We start from the raw sequence: 15,596 nt of genomic DNA on the forward strand, positions 1-15,596 counted from the left end.
CTGAGGAAGCCATCCTATGGGAAGAGGCTGAAAGACAGTGGGTGCAAATGAGCGAGATGAAGCATGAGGAAAGGCAAAGGAAGTAAACAGGAGCAAAATAAGGAAAGAGGAAATGAAAGGGGGAGGAGGACAGGAGTATGCCTAAGCGCAGCAGGTGCCAGAATACCGGTGTATCTGTCAGCTTTGATTTACACCTTACATGGTTTTTTCCTTTGAGAATGGCACTTTGTAATGTTCCCATATACTGTTCTTTTGCTGCAAACCCAACAAATACGGCTAATGACGCAATGTTTTTGACCTATTGATCTAAGTCATCATCTGGCAGAAAGACTGAGGGGATCTGAGCTGACTAAAACAGGACAGAAAAATGCTCAGAACCTCTTTCTGCTATTCCTTTGAGTCTGATCCATACTCACATTAAATGATCTGGAAGAAATCCTTTGACCTCACAGGCTGTGCACCAGGTCCATCACCTTTCATCACATCAAGTGCAATAGAGCTAAATTTCCTTTGCTTACACAAAACTCAAAACTAACATGAATCACTCATTTATTTCTTCATTATGTCTGGGTTTTTTTTTATGGTAAGAAAGGGCATGTGAAGTGGAGAAAGACCTGTGGGCCAGAGAAGGCACCAGGTAATCCTTTAAATTTCTACATCCCCCGAAGTGATGGGTTTATGGAGCAAAGGGCCGCCCTTCTCCGACGCTTCTGATAAATACTATCCCTTCTCTTAATTCTTAACAATAAAATGCTATCAGCTTAAAAAATAACTAGGCTAGCATGGTAAAAGTCTGTTAAAGTAAACATGATGTACCAGTTGATTGTTTGATGTTCATTTTACACAGGAAGATTAAACACAAGTACATGGCAAGAGTTTGCTAGGTAAAATTCATACAAAGCTGAATAAATAATCAATGCTGTATACAGCAGGTATCCCTATCTGTTATCACATATTTTTGAATTGAATGTAAGATTCAAGTACAATGCCATCCAAATTTGTTAACTAATATTACCTACCTTGACTAGCCATAGTATTTACATCAAGTGTGTCTACAAATGAGGTGGTGCCTCAGAAATGCTTAATGACCATAATGTGTCACAGAAAAGTGGGTGGATTTTTTTCACATTTCTCCTACACATCTGGGCATATTTTTAAAAATAAAACCCAGAGTTCCAAGTGCAAAAGTATTTATTAAATTGTACTCCTATATTGGCACTCATTAATTACATTCTAATTTTCTGAAGTCAGTGGGATTTGAAATACTAGTTACTTTGATGTTAACACTAACTTAGATGTTTGCACGTACATATACTATTTTCCAGTGTCTTCTTGGCCATTTCTTCATGAAAGCTGTGTATTAAAATACAGTATTACTGCAACTGTTGGCAGATTTCTTTTCCCTTTGTAAATTTTAATGTCAGTTTTAATGAAACATACATTGGTTACTGCCTTGCACTTATTTGAAGGCCACAGGACATTTATATTCCATTTTTTGAAGAATATTAATTCCAGTACAAATATAAGAGTTTGGAGAGGAAAAAACTAAACAAACAGTAACTTATTATAAGCAAAGAAACCCTGAAGAAAATGTTACTGGAGTAATTTAAATAAGATTTATCCATTGCAACCATCTGTATTAATCCACATCAATCTCAAGTGTTCTGCTGACATAATGAAGACCAGCATTGAGTTACCTGATAAACTTCATTATAATACTTAATTTTCAAAGGTGCTGGGCTTCTGTCTCCCAAGATGGGTTTCAGATTTCAAACCCCTTTTTTCTGCGCTGTCATGAAGGGGGAAACCTCTGGATAGCACTACATGGTGCAAGCTTGCTACAGGGGAAAAGTAATGAGAAAAGGTCTGAATGCTGAACAAGCTATGTCTAGGAAACAAGTGAAACAAGCTTGACCAATGGAAAAATGCCTGAGAGCTGATCTTATTTCTGAATCTTCGCTAAGTCCAAATTGAACTCCAGTCAACATTTCTAGCTTTCCTGTGGTCTTCAATCTGTCATAAAGGTTCTTCCCCTGCTAATGAGCTCTTCCCAATCTGCTTCTGTTCTCTCTTATTTTTAAAAAATATTTGATGAATTCTATTTACTGCTTCACATGATTGTTATTTTTGTTTGTGTTAGCGCTATTTGAGACACCACAGATGCATCTGCAGCCCAGGAGCTTTGCTTTAACAGAAAAGTGGAGTGCAAAGGATTGTAAGGAAAAATTATTTTCATTAAAAAGTGAAAAATTGAGATTGGAAGTCTTTTCCTCTTCTAGCAGAGCAAAATGCTTGGCTACCAGGTGCATAAAGACAAGACTTACTGGCTGCAGCATTAGAAAGCCTGCTCAGCTGCTGTAGCGATGCAAATAAAGGAAGCCAAACGTATAACTGCAATAAATTTCCTACGTCCTTTTTTGGCATTGAATGGGAATAGATTGGGCACAGTCTGTTAATGACTCCACTCTTAACAGGCAACAGACTTTAGCAGTGAACAGTGCAGCATTAACCAAAGTGAGAAGTGATGGAGATCATCATCAGAGTAGAAATAATGGTGTGGACATTGCAAAGGCTAAAACTGCTCTTGTGTTGACATAACCAGTGTCAAATTCAGCTTTTGAAGAGGGAAAGGGAACAGTAGATTTGCTTTGTCCACGAGATACAGAGCAATTTAAAATGCTGTACCCAATGTTGCAATGAGAAACATAAAGGAACTTAAATGCAAGGAAGTGCTACATACACTTTTTTGATCACTGAAGTTTGAAAAGTCTCACTGTCAATAATATTTTAGGTCTCCTTAGACTCTCACAATTCCTTCACAAACACTACTTCTCAAGACATTTATTACTGCAGCAAGAAAAGTCCTACAGACTCACACCCACCAAATAATCACCTGGCCTTGAATTTTTTTGAAAGTGTACTAGAAGCTGAGATTCAAATTACTCACAATTGCAAAGCAATTATGGTTCTCCTCCCAACTTGTCTGACCAAAGCAATTGTGGTCTTCCTGCTAACTTCTCAAAGAAAAAAAAAAACGACAACACACTTCAATAAAGCAAGCAAACTGTTGCATGTGTGTAACACAGGGGGATGTTTGTTGCATTTTTTCTAATGTTAGCGTTAAACCACCCAAAATCAAACCATAAGTGTGTCATTCTTTTCTATGCTCCGTATGAAAAATTACCCACCAATTTGGCTTTTATTTCTGATGTACTAAAATCAAAACCAGGAAAGAAAACAAACAAAAACCCCTCTCTCTACAAAGTACAAGAGGATAGCGTTTTTGTAACTTTTAAATTGCTGCTGAAGCCAGAGATGAAGCGAAACTAAATTAATCACATGCATCAACCAAGTGATCAGTTCTAGTCAGCACCACAATGAATACATTTCCTACACTGCAAGCCTTGATGGGAGTATGTATACCATGCCACAAGAGCACAAAACTCTCAGAAAATTCAGACACATTCAGAAAAGACTGGTGAAAGCAACAGAAATGCAAAAAATAGTTTCATGGGGAGAGGGGAAAAGGAAAGTATTTGTTTGCTTTTGCAGCAGAAAACCAAAAAAAGTTAATAGCAATACCTTCAGCAAGTGGGTCAAGTGTGTGAATCATGAGCTGGAAGATGCTGTTCCTCATCAGACTGTTGTGGAGAGATGCAGAGCTTCCTCCTCGCTGGAGCCGTGGCTTGGTCTAGGTGGAAAAATAAGGGAAAGACTTTAGGGGTTTTTTGTTGTTTCTGTGGAAACAGTTCTGAAACACTATGAATGAATCTCAAGTCTCACTGCATAGTGAAACATTTTCAGCCATCACCTATAGCAGATTATATCAAACTATACACTGTATTAAACATTGCCATATGTATAGAAAATTTCTCTGGAGGGGATGGATCATCAGATTAGTCATTAGTCTCCCAGGGCTCAGGAAAAAAGCAGGGAAAAAGGAATCCTCTATGAAAACTCTTAAAATGTTAAGAAAATAAAACCCTCATACCTTCGTCACGAAGAATTCATAATTTGTTTCTTTGTATAAACTTGGGGTTGAATCCCTGAAGTAAGTTCTAATTTTTATTGCCTTAGTATATTGCAAATATGCGTATCATCACAATTATGGAGAAAAAGGGGAAAGAGTACCCATTTTTAATGGGAAAATCCTAAAGCTTAGTCAGAGTGAAACATAATCCTTGCTTTGGTTCAATCCATTAAATATTGATTGTAAGTGCTGTAAGGCAGTGCGGACACCTATACCAATATACAGCTAACGTATAAGCATCTTTTACGTGCTTTTAATCATAGAATCACAGAATGGTTTTGGTTAGAAGGGACCTTAAAGATCACCTAGTTACAGCCCCCCTGCCATGGGCAGGGACACCTTCCACAAGACGATGTGCTCAAAGCCCCATCCAACCTGGCCTTGAATGCTGCCAGGGAGGGGGCAGCCACAGCTTCTCTGGGCAACCTGTTCCAGGATCTCACCACCCTCACAGGAAAGAACTTCTTCCTAAGAGCTGATCTAAATCTACCCCCTTTCAGTTTGAAACCGCTACCCCTCATCCTATCACTGCACTCCCTGACAAAAAGTCCCTCCTCACCTTTCCTGTAGGCCCCCTTTAAGTACTGGAAAGCCGCTATAAGGTCTCCCCAGAGTCTTCTCTTCTCCAGGCTGAACAACCCCAACTCTCTCAGCCTGTCCTCGTAGGAAAGGTGTTCCAAACCCTCTGAGCATCTTCATGACCCTCCTCTGGACCTGCTCAAGCTGGTCCATGTCTTTCTTATGCTGGAAGCCCCACAGCAGGATGCGGTACTCCAGGTGGGGTCTCACCAGAGCAGAGGGGCAGAATCACCTCCCTCGACCTGCTGGCCACACTTCTCTTGATGCAGCCTAGGATGCAATTGACTTTCTGGGCTGCGAGTGCACATTGCTGGCTCAGTTTTTCATCCACCAAGTCCTCTGCAGGGCTGCTCTCAACCCACTTAGTGCCCAGCCTGTACCTGTGCTTGAGATTGCCATGACCCAGGTGCAGGACCTTGCACTTGGCCTCGTTGAACTTCATGAGGTTTCCACAGGCCCACCTCTCCAGCCTGTCCAGGTCCCTCTGAATGACCTCCCTTCCCTCCAGTGTGTCGACCTCACCACTAACCCTTGAGGAAAGCCACCTGTCACTGGTCTCCACTCAGACATCAAGACACTGACCGCAATTCTTTTGAGTCTGACCTTCCAGCCAATTCCTCATCCACCGAGTGGTCCATCTGTCAAATCATGTCTCTCTATTTTAGAGAAAAGGATGTCATGTGCGACAGTGATGAATGCTTTGCACAAGCCCAGGCAGATGTTTTAAGATATTTAAAAAATTTTCTGAGGTTCTTTTCCCCTTGTCATCATCTAGTACAATAATCAATGCATTTAATATATCCCATAGAGTAAGACTTTATGGCTATCTGCTTGTTTCACTAAAAAGGATAATTAGAGCCAACAGACTGCTGACTAATAAGACCCTGAAATCCAATTACAGGGAAAAAACAACCCTAAAGAAAACAGTATTTTGCTATAATACATGGTACATGGATAATCTTTGGTGTGGTACTGAATTTACGTGGCAAGGTTTTGACAGCAGGTGGGCTATAGGGGTGGCTTCTGTGAGAAGCTGCTAGAAGCTTCCCCTATGTCTGAGGGAGCCAATGCCAGCCAGCTCCAAGAAGGACCTGCCGCTGGCCAAGGCTGAGCCAATCAGTGGCGGTGGTAGCACCTCTGTGAGAGTGTATTTAAGAAAGGGAAAAAGTTACTGTGAAAGAGCAGAGAGATGGGTAAGAATATGTGAGAGAAACAACTTTGAAGACACCACGGTCAATGAAGAAGAAGCAGGAGTAGGTTCTGCAGGTGTTGGAGCAGAGATTCCCCAGCAGCCTTTGGTGAGGACCATGGTGAGACAGGCTGCCCCCCTGAAGCCCCTGGACGTCCACAGTGGAGCAGATATCCACCTGCAGCCCATGGAGGACCCCACACCTGAGCAGGTGGATGCCTGAAGGAGGCTGTGACCCCGTGGGAAGCCCGTGCTGGAGCAGGCTCCTGGCAGGACCTGTGACCCTGTGGGGACCCACGCTGAAGCTGTCTGTCCCTGAAGGACTGCACCCCATGGAAGGGACCCATGCTGGAGCAGTTTGTGAAGAACTGCAGCGAGTGGGAAGAAACTCAGGTTGGAGAAGTTAATGGAAGACTGTCTCCCATGGGAGGGACCCCACGCTGGAGCAGAGGAAGAGTGTGACGAGTCATCCCCCTGAGGAGGAAGGAGCGGCAGAGATCACATGTGATGAACTGACTGGAACTCCTATTCCCTGTCCCCCTGCACCCCTGTTGGGGGAGGAGACAGAGAAATAGGGCATAAAGTTAAGCCCAGGAAGAAGGGAGGGCTGGGTGGAAAGTGGTTTTAAGATTTTGTTTTGTATTTCTCATTACCCTTGTCTGATTTGATAGTAATAAATTAAAGTAATTTCCCCAAGTCAAGTCTGTTTTGCCCATGACGGTAACTGCCAAGTGAACTTCATGTCTTTATCTTGACCCATGAGTCTTTCATTATATTCCCCCCCTGCCCATCCAGTTGAGGAGGTGGAGTGATAGAGTGGCTTTGGTGGGCACCTGGCATCCAGCCAGGGTCAACCCACCACAGGTGTCATACAAATACTAAATGAAAAATGATAGAAACCAAACAAGAAAATTAATTTACTGCTTTATCTTTGGAAATAAATTATTTGAATTCTGTTGTGGCATAGGAGGGGGAAAGAAATACCAGTAATTTAGAAAAAAGATGATGTGTTCCAAACCAAAGTAAGGCTTGTCTCACCACCCTCCCGAGAAATAAATGCTCAGAGAAATACTAATTGCTGCCTACCGTCAATGTTTGGTCATCCTTGTCGCCAGCATTAGGTGACTGCATGAATGGGAAAAAAGAACAAAAAGAACTGTCAGATGGAGCATGCATAGAATGGAAAGGCAGTAAAACACCACAGATGTCTCATCCTATGAATGCTGTTGTGATAGGTTTATGAACCACTCGAATTAAAGCACCCTAGTGATCAAGCAAATCACAGTAAATTCACACTGCAATGTTGCAGGAGTCTTTTATTCTTGCCAATTTCTTGGGCAGGAACTGTTGTCATTTCAGGGTTGGGCACAGAGCAGCTGGGCTGCAGATCATGATGTTCAATTCATACAAATTACGCAGGGAGGAAAACTGTATGTCAGTTTGAGAGATCGAGCACTCAAAAACTAAAAGCGGTAAGAAACTCAGGTTTAACCAACTGTTCAATGAAAAGCATAAAAAGAAGTAACATTACCTTGGTATTTTGTTTTGCAGGAAGGGATTAGGCAAGGAAACGAAAAAAAAGGTATTTCAGTTTAACAGCTCCCAGCAGGTAGCCATTTAGCCTAAACTGGCAGCTCTGGTTCAAGGCAGGCAACATGGCACACACTGCTCTACCATGAAAGAAAATGAGACTCTGGATGGATTTTAAAGGCAATCAATGCTTTCAAGTAAGTGATGTATGCTGGAGATGATTTGTGACTCTGGCGTTCTATCCCTACGACAACAGCAGCAGAGCACATCACCAGGAGACACCTCTGAGGGAGAATGGAATTTGCATTGAAAACAAGAAAATGCAAAGTTTTGTGTCTCATTTCTAGTCCCAAATTTTGCTTGTTTCTTTAATAGAATTAACACTTGTGTTAAATGGGAACCCAGAATTTTTGACATGGAATATGTTTCCATGACATCTTGAAAGTTTTGTGATAACATCGTGTTATTTTTCTAGTCATTCTGCTTATTCAGAGGAAGGGAAGTTAATACCAGAATACATGAAATACAAATTTCAGTCATCAAGTACTAATTAAAATCGGACACAGTGCAAACTCCAGCTCTCTGATATTCATTCTTATTTAATCATAACCCCTTCCCCACAAGCCGGAATATAAATAATTTCCTCCACCTCAAGGCTCTTGTTTGGTGCATTCCATAGAAAACAAATTACATCACAACTGTTCTATAGAACAATCTTCTCCATGTAGTGAAACCCAGTTTTTGGACACACATCAACACTAACTTTCAGGACATGTCTTTAGAGTCAGCGAATTAACCCTGAAGATTAAGTGGAAGGCAAGCAGTTATGAGCAAACGCTAATAAAAGAATAGATCCTTTCTGCGTCATAATAAGTAAAAGAATAACCAGAACTGAACTCTTTGTCAAAAATTTACACACACACACATCCCAGCTGTGAATATTAACTTGAAGAACAGATAATGAGGCAAAGAAAAGATCTTTGTTCTGATAAAGGAACCACCTGTCACCTTTAAAATTAAACTGCCCTCGTGTGAGAAATGGTTAGCGAAAAGAAGTTTTACGCTTCTATTGAAGACAACCATCACGGAAAGAACTTTTAACAGAGTGGAAAGAAAATGAAAGAAAAAGAAAATACAAAATCTGTGTTCTAAAATGTCATGAACAGTGAATGCATCTCAGAAAATTTTTGCATAATGTGTGTGTATATATATACACATATATATATAGTATACATATAGAGCTCTTTCAGATACAAATCCACACACACACTCGCAAATCCATGATTTATTTTTGCATACTTCGAGGGACCTTCATGGGAGGAAAAATTTATCTTGCAGCAAAATTTGCAAGAAAGCAAAAAGGACAAGCCAGGGAAAGTTCTTGTCTCCAAAGAAGCGATTTAGGACAGTCAAGGCCAAAATATCAGCAGGTATAGTTACGGAAGTAAAGTTTGTGAGATGTAGATGAATGTTCAGAACTGGAACTTTAATAAAAGATTAAAAAATTTTTATTTGGGACTTTGAACTTTTGAAGATAGGAAATTCGTTTCTTATTTTTAATATTGAAAGACATGAGAATATATAATTGATAAATCTGAGTAATTTTTCCTTTCTCCCTGACAAAGTATGTAACTTTTCTTACAGCCAAGAGCATTCAGCATACCTCAAAAATACTGAGCGTGGTCTAGGCTTAATATGAGGGCACTTCTAAAAAAAAAATTCTTGTTGAAGGAAACACTGTCATTTACTTCAAAGGGAATGGCATGAAGCTGCATGAATGTATAAAAACAGCTAGATAATTTGTACCATAGAATTTAATTTTTAGAAGACAATTATGTTATAAAGAGAAAGAATAATGAAAGACATTTTGCATATATATTAAAGAAATAAAAGTGAAAACCACATCTGAAATAATTGAATTCTTTGTCTGTACAGAACGGGATATAACACCACGAAACAGATTTTTTAAATTGTTTTTTCCACACAGTATTAGTAACGCAATTGTTTCTGAGCCTAACTTGCCAGTCAAGTTACATCCTAAAAGAAATATTCAAGACTGGAATATAAATAGAATTTTAAGGCAGAAATGCCTGGCAGTGAAAAATTCAGTTGTGATGTAGCTGTTTACATCATGTATTTGATGGTATTTTGTCCCTATTAGGGTGGCAAAGTAAACTCTTTTCCTATTGTTTACAGTGAGTTTTGTATTTACATGTTCTTTGCTATGTAATTTGGGTACCACACACTGCATGGCAAAGTATTCCAAAGCATCGTTTTTCACTTGTAGAAACATTTCATATTCAGACATTTTATACAACCTTTTAATTTAAGACAACGCTTAAAAACTGGTCCAAGATTAAAATAGTTGTGTTTCTTTGCACTGGGACTGAATACTATATTTTTGGACATATGGGGGGTTGGACTAGATGACCTTTAGAGGTCCCTTCCAACATTCCATGATTCTATGATTTTCTGTATAATAGTTTGCTCTTAAATCATGGCAACCATCGTATATGCATTCCCTTGGGATCAGAAAGAGATGGTAATTCCATATCATCTTTGCATTGCATGTATTTCTGATGGAATTTAGAGTAAAAAACCTATCTTTTGCAATTACATGTTATAATTTCTTTGAAACCATGGGTTTATTATAGTTCTGCACAATGAAAGCAATGCATTCTACTATACTCTCTTATTCAAAAGTATCTGGGGCACAATCCCTTATTATGTGTGTATCAGAATTATAAGAAGATTAATCATCAGACAGTTCACTAATTTTTTTAGAGAATTTGCCTGAATAATTGTTGGTTCTCCTGTATGCCATAGCGGTACATAAGGGTTTGTGCATCCTCCTGCCTGTATCAGTGATCCTATATTCAAGTTTGCTCAACCTGTGCTAAAAGTCTTACAACATTTTATTTCAGGAAGAATCCAAAAAAATGTCTACTTGCTATGAAGTAAAGGTCTCCGTCATCCTTTTCACACACCTCTTTTTCTCAGTGATGTAAGTTCATCAGTGACTAAGCTTGACACCTTCCTTGCCTTGTTTGGGAACGTGTGTTCTTGAGAAACAGGCTCCTGAAGTAATTCATGCAAGAGATGATGCCTCACTAACTATGTGGCAAATCTCCTCATGCTTTCCTTCAATATAAAGGGCATCATGGCAGTCAAATGAGAAGCAGAATCTATAAAAAGCTCCAGGTACATGATATAGAATATCCTTGTTAATAAAAGATAGCTAGTAACTTGAATCATCTATGAGATTGCGTATTCCAAAACGAGAAACAGAGAGCTGACTGCCTGCAGCTCTAGGAGTTGAGGCTCTCGTTGAAGTTTCTGTGTTACAGGTTCAATAGCCTGAAAAAATTAGCTAACTGGACTGCCCACCCCCTTCTCCTAACAGGAGAAAAGCAGGCTGTCAAACGACTACAGGTAATAATGTAACTGGATTTCAACATCGTTTCTACTGTACGGGTTCACATCTCTTTCCTGCTTGCTAAATCTTTTCCAACTATGATAACTAAAAAGCTATTTTTTTTTTCAATCAGCTTTCATGGGATTAATGAAAGTTTATGATGTTTGGTGGCTAGCAGTGTGTTGCTGCATACAATATGGTGTCTCTAATTATTGTAGCTTATGAGCCCAGACAAGGTTTTGCTAAATCATCTCGAGTTGTTTTATAGCGAAGGACTTCTTCTACTCTCTCTTACACCTGTTTTCAAAAGTGTTATCTGGACTCTGCAATTTTATATCTATCAGTGAGTCACTGCTTGTCAGTCTGGAAGTGAATTACAGGCGATAGTTTTCTTGGTGCACGGGGCTATCTAACCTTTGCAAGAATCTTGTGCTTAAGGTCTGTGGTTTTTTTGTTAGCCTGAACTGCAGAAAAATGAGAAGCATTTCAAAGGCAGCCACTGAACACTGAAGTCAATGTATTTAACTTAAGAAGGTCTAGATAATTTCTAAAAATCAGTATCCTAAGGAATGCTTGTAATGTACTTGAAATAGAAATGTTCTTTATTTGAAATTATATGCTAAGTTAGGTTAATGCATAACTAAAATCCAAAGCAACAAATTCAGCTAGACAGATTTCAGAAATAAGCCTAATCAGCCCAGTGAAGGACCAAAAAAATGAAGTAAGATATTATTTTATCTAGTTCTCTTAATATGTACATCTTTGGATTTTAGCAAATTAGAAACTCTTAGACCTCCTTTTTGCAAATGTCTCAAACAATCCTGTGTTATAACCCTTGCCTACTCAATGGGTGGACTTTATATGCTGGCATGAAGGTGAAAAGTTCAAGTTCTAGTGGTCTCGATATACAGAAACTAAAATTCTTCTAGATATCCATGGAAATAAAAGTTGACCATCACCACCACGGTCTACAGAAGCTCTGTCAGGTGCTGCAGTGGGGCCAGTATAGCTTACTCACTGAAGGTGATGCAACTCATCTAGAGAGTGGGAACTCTCTAGATTCATCATGTAGAAAGGCTCCAAGTGGCTGTAGGGGAATTATTTTCATATTTAAGCTATAGTAAACTGATGGTAAGGATTTTAACTTACATATTACTGCTTAGTAGATCATTACCTGAATCCAGACTGTGAACTAAAACTGAGCACACAACCTTGGATCTTATTTAAAACAGAGGAGGAAAAAGCTTTAGTGAGCACGCTGTAGAAAAATAAACTAAAACTCCCTTTCACTTTGCCTGCCTTCTTCCTTCCTTTCACCTTTCTCTTTCCTAAAAGTAAAGTAAAACAGGGTGTTTCACTGAAAGAGACTTCTGTATTGTTGAAGAAAATATATACGATTCACAAGAACCATATCCAAAGTTAAACTGAGGACATAAGCTTGCTTTACTCATGAAAATGAAGAATTTATTAAGCTTGAACTTTCACAGCCATTGAGCTGGACCATCAAATTGGGATACCTGTCTACATTTACAACTGCTTGTTTACAGGCATCTAGTGTGACAGTTGTAGCCCTGAGCAAAGCAGAAGGGCTTTTTTTATTCAGATCAGTTGCCTCTTTTATGCCAGTCTGTTCATGCAATTACCCAATGTGCATACACATATTGAATCCTCATAAATGTTCAGAAAAGAAGCATCTTAGCTGATTTGAGCAGTGACAAATGGATGGTTTAAGGAATCAGTTGCTAAATCACATGCTAACGTTAGGTCAACTGATTTAATTCCAGATTTTTATGCATACTATTATATGAAATAGGACTCTTCCAGTCAGCCTGTATGACCAATCATATGATATTTAGTTATTCAACATGCGTAAGAAAGCCAGAGTCTGCCCTATGTCTCTTACCTTCTCTGAACTTGCTTAAAGTCAAGTATCTTTGGCTTAAGATGGCAATGTAATAGCTCAAGCTTAAAGACTTGATGAGTTTTTAATCACCTTAGTGTCAGGAGTAATTACAGTTTTAAGTTGTCCTCTGATCCTCATTTCAAGACTTGTCAATGAAGTCACCTTTTGCTATTTTTCGAATTATATAGTTTAGCACCATAACTCTATGTCTATGTAACTTTCACGGGGACAAAAGAATCTTAAAAAAACCCAAAACAAACCAAAAAGCTAAAGCTAGGTACTTACAGGGGTCATTAGATACGCATGCACACAAAACACCTGTTCCCAAATGACAGCGTTAAGTGCTTCAGTATGGATGTATGTGGGTAGCTTTGAAATACCTGGATTTGAAGTGCTTAATATGCTGCTACTAAATCAATAACATTACATAGGAAAGCATCACTGAGTGTTCCAAGATTAAGTTCTCAAAATTAAAAAAAAAAGTCTGAATTAAAATCACCTGTGAAACAAGCTGCAAATTCTGGGCAGGGGGCTAGGAACGTTTTCAGCCGAACTACACCACAGAGACTACTGACAGCAGCTGCCTGCTGTTCCTTTCTTATAACTCAATCAAACATGAACAGCTTAGTATGAAGCCAGCAAAAAAGATTTTCCTAGGACTTCTGCTTACCTAAATTCACAAAAGATCTGCTACGATTATGGAGGTTTTAGAGTTTGCAATAATTCCCAGAGAGGAAAGTGTTTGACAAATCTTAGTGATTGCTGACGCTATGCCAATTTGCAACTACTGAATAAATCTCATTGCAGTAAGTTGGCTGTACACTGCAGAGGATTCATCACAAGGGTGAAAAGGCTGCAGTTTCACTGCCTCCAACACCGTGGAGATCCTGAAGGACACAGACAGCTCCAGCTGCAGAGAAGAACCCAGCCTGCACAGCTTGTAGAGAAGAAACTCTGAATCAGTGCATCCTCAGCTGTCCTGGTCACGTCCTCTTTCCACCAAGCTCTGCTCACTCTTCTGTCTTATTTCACAGCAGCCTTTCCCCTTTTTGTCACCAGGATCTCTGCTGACTTTATTGTCAGCTGGCAGAAACTCAGGCTGGATCTAGCTCTCAGAATAGCGACCGCAAAAATGTGAGATGGGCATACAAAATAATGAATGATACTGAGAGAGCCAGTGGAGCACCGTTAATAGTTGATGTTTCCCATAGTGCCAGAAGGGGACAGAGTATAGAAGACAGAACGCTGGCCCTTAAATGAGACAAAGGGAAAGCCTTGACATGCTGTATCTATCCTGTGGGACTACCTTTTCCATGAAACAGTAATAAAACATTTAAAGTGGTCTATCTCACACATTTTAAAAAAAGACGGAGCAGGGAGAAAGGAAAGCATCACCCAAAACAGTTAGGATGATGCTTGAGGTACAAATGCTTCAAATAACTGTGCTTCAAAACATAAAACCATCGGTTACTGCAAGCACAGGGCCAGCTCTAGGACTGCAGGACTCCGGGTGTCAGTTTTACACAAACCTAATAGGCAAAATCTGGCTTCTGTTCCTCCATTTCCCCATCTGTAAACTAGAAATAGAGACACTGTAAAGACTGTTCTGATGAAGAGGGCTGATTGCTTTAGGGGTGGGTTAAAGGATACGACTGCCTTCTCTTCAGCAATTAACTGTGCTCTTTTGGTTTTGCATCTTTACTGAGCACAACTTACATGTTCATTGCAGTAAGCAACAAAGCAGAACCTCTCTGAGAGCAGCAAGCAACAAAGCAGAACCTCTCTGAGAGCAGCATCTCCAATAGCTACAGGTAAAGGGTCAAAATGTACCTCTTGCAATGTTTTGTTACCTAACAAAGCTGGGTTGTTGTTTTTTTTTTTTATTTTTGGACTATTTATGTCTCTACCAGGTCTGAGACTATGGATTTACAAGATTATATGACAATCAATGTAATCAAAGCACACAAAACACTTGTACTTTTTACATCCAACAGGATGTTAGACTGATTCTTCAACATTGTAAAAGGAAAACCAATTAAAATGTTAGTATTTTTTTTTATTCACTCACTAATCGAATTATATTACACTTTCTCAGTTTTAAAATTGGAAACTAGATATTAAGTCTGAGACAAAACAAAGTATTACTAAAAGCAAATACCTTAATTTTGTGTATTTGACTCAACAGTATTTCAGGATCAATGTCTTTATAACTGACGTTGAATACCATCTGCCTCCATATTCGTCCTTCAGATAACCATTTTCAGCTATTTTCACCACAGCCTTCTAGATCTTTCTGATTCCCTGAAATATGCAAATGCCATCTAAGTGTTTTGTCTTATACCTGGTGAGGGTGTAAGAAACGGTAGGGAGAAAACTGTTAAGAAGAAATAGAAATTTTACAGAACAACCTGCAGATAATACACCAACCCTGTACTGCCAGTGATCCTGATACAGCACTGAACAGGAAAGCAAGTCCAAATTTCCAAATTTAATCTACAACCATAAAGCAAAACAAATTGTTTTCTTCAATCAGGTGATGAAAAAAAGCACCCCATCAGCTTCTGTCTTACTCTGATTCCTCCTGCCTTTTAACTATTTTTCTGCAATGTTCTGCTTTATATTAAGATAAAAGAGAAGATCTGTGGCTCTGAAATCAAGAGCATCCCTATATGCTGGGATTCTGGAGACCACTAAGCATGTGTTCTGGAAAATCTGCAGCATGCATATGCCAGGTTACTTTTAACTCCTTCAGAGCCAAGAGATGAAACAGGCTGGAAGGCCTGAACGGCACTGTTTCTAAATGCAGAGTTACAACATTAAAAACTTAATCAGACGTCCCCATTTTGGCTTTCAGTGTTTGGACTCCTTATTTGGGGAATTATGTCCTACATGGCATAGTAAAGGATAGACAGAAAATCTCTGTGCTCGCATTCCTTCACTAGTCTGCTAT

At 39.4% G+C, this 15,596-nt stretch overlaps 1 protein-coding gene across 2 annotated transcripts in view; it reads right to left on the bottom strand.

The window, feature by feature from the left end:
- The window catches only part of SLC24A2 (solute carrier family 24 member 2), a 116,946-nt gene that overhangs the window by 51,218 nt on the left and 50,132 nt on the right, over nt 1-15,596 (bottom strand). Inside the window, exons 2-3 of one of the 2 annotated variants that reach the window (XM_086479382.1) lie at nt 6,885-6,923; nt 3,583-3,691 (exon numbers count right to left, since the gene is read on the bottom strand). In XM_086479382.1, the coding sequence (XP_086335508.1) occupies nt 3,583-3,691; nt 6,885-6,923 (148 nt within the window). The remainder of the gene's footprint in view (nt 1-3,582; nt 3,692-6,884; nt 6,924-15,596) is intronic. The other variant, XM_086479383.1, reaches the window with a different exon arrangement.

Source organism: Leptosomus discolor, chromosome Z, assembly GCF_034619465.1.
Source record: "Leptosomus discolor isolate bLepDis1 chromosome Z, bLepDis1.hap2, whole genome shotgun sequence".
Lineage (NCBI taxonomy): Eukaryota > Metazoa > Chordata > Aves > Leptosomiformes > Leptosomidae > Leptosomus > Leptosomus discolor.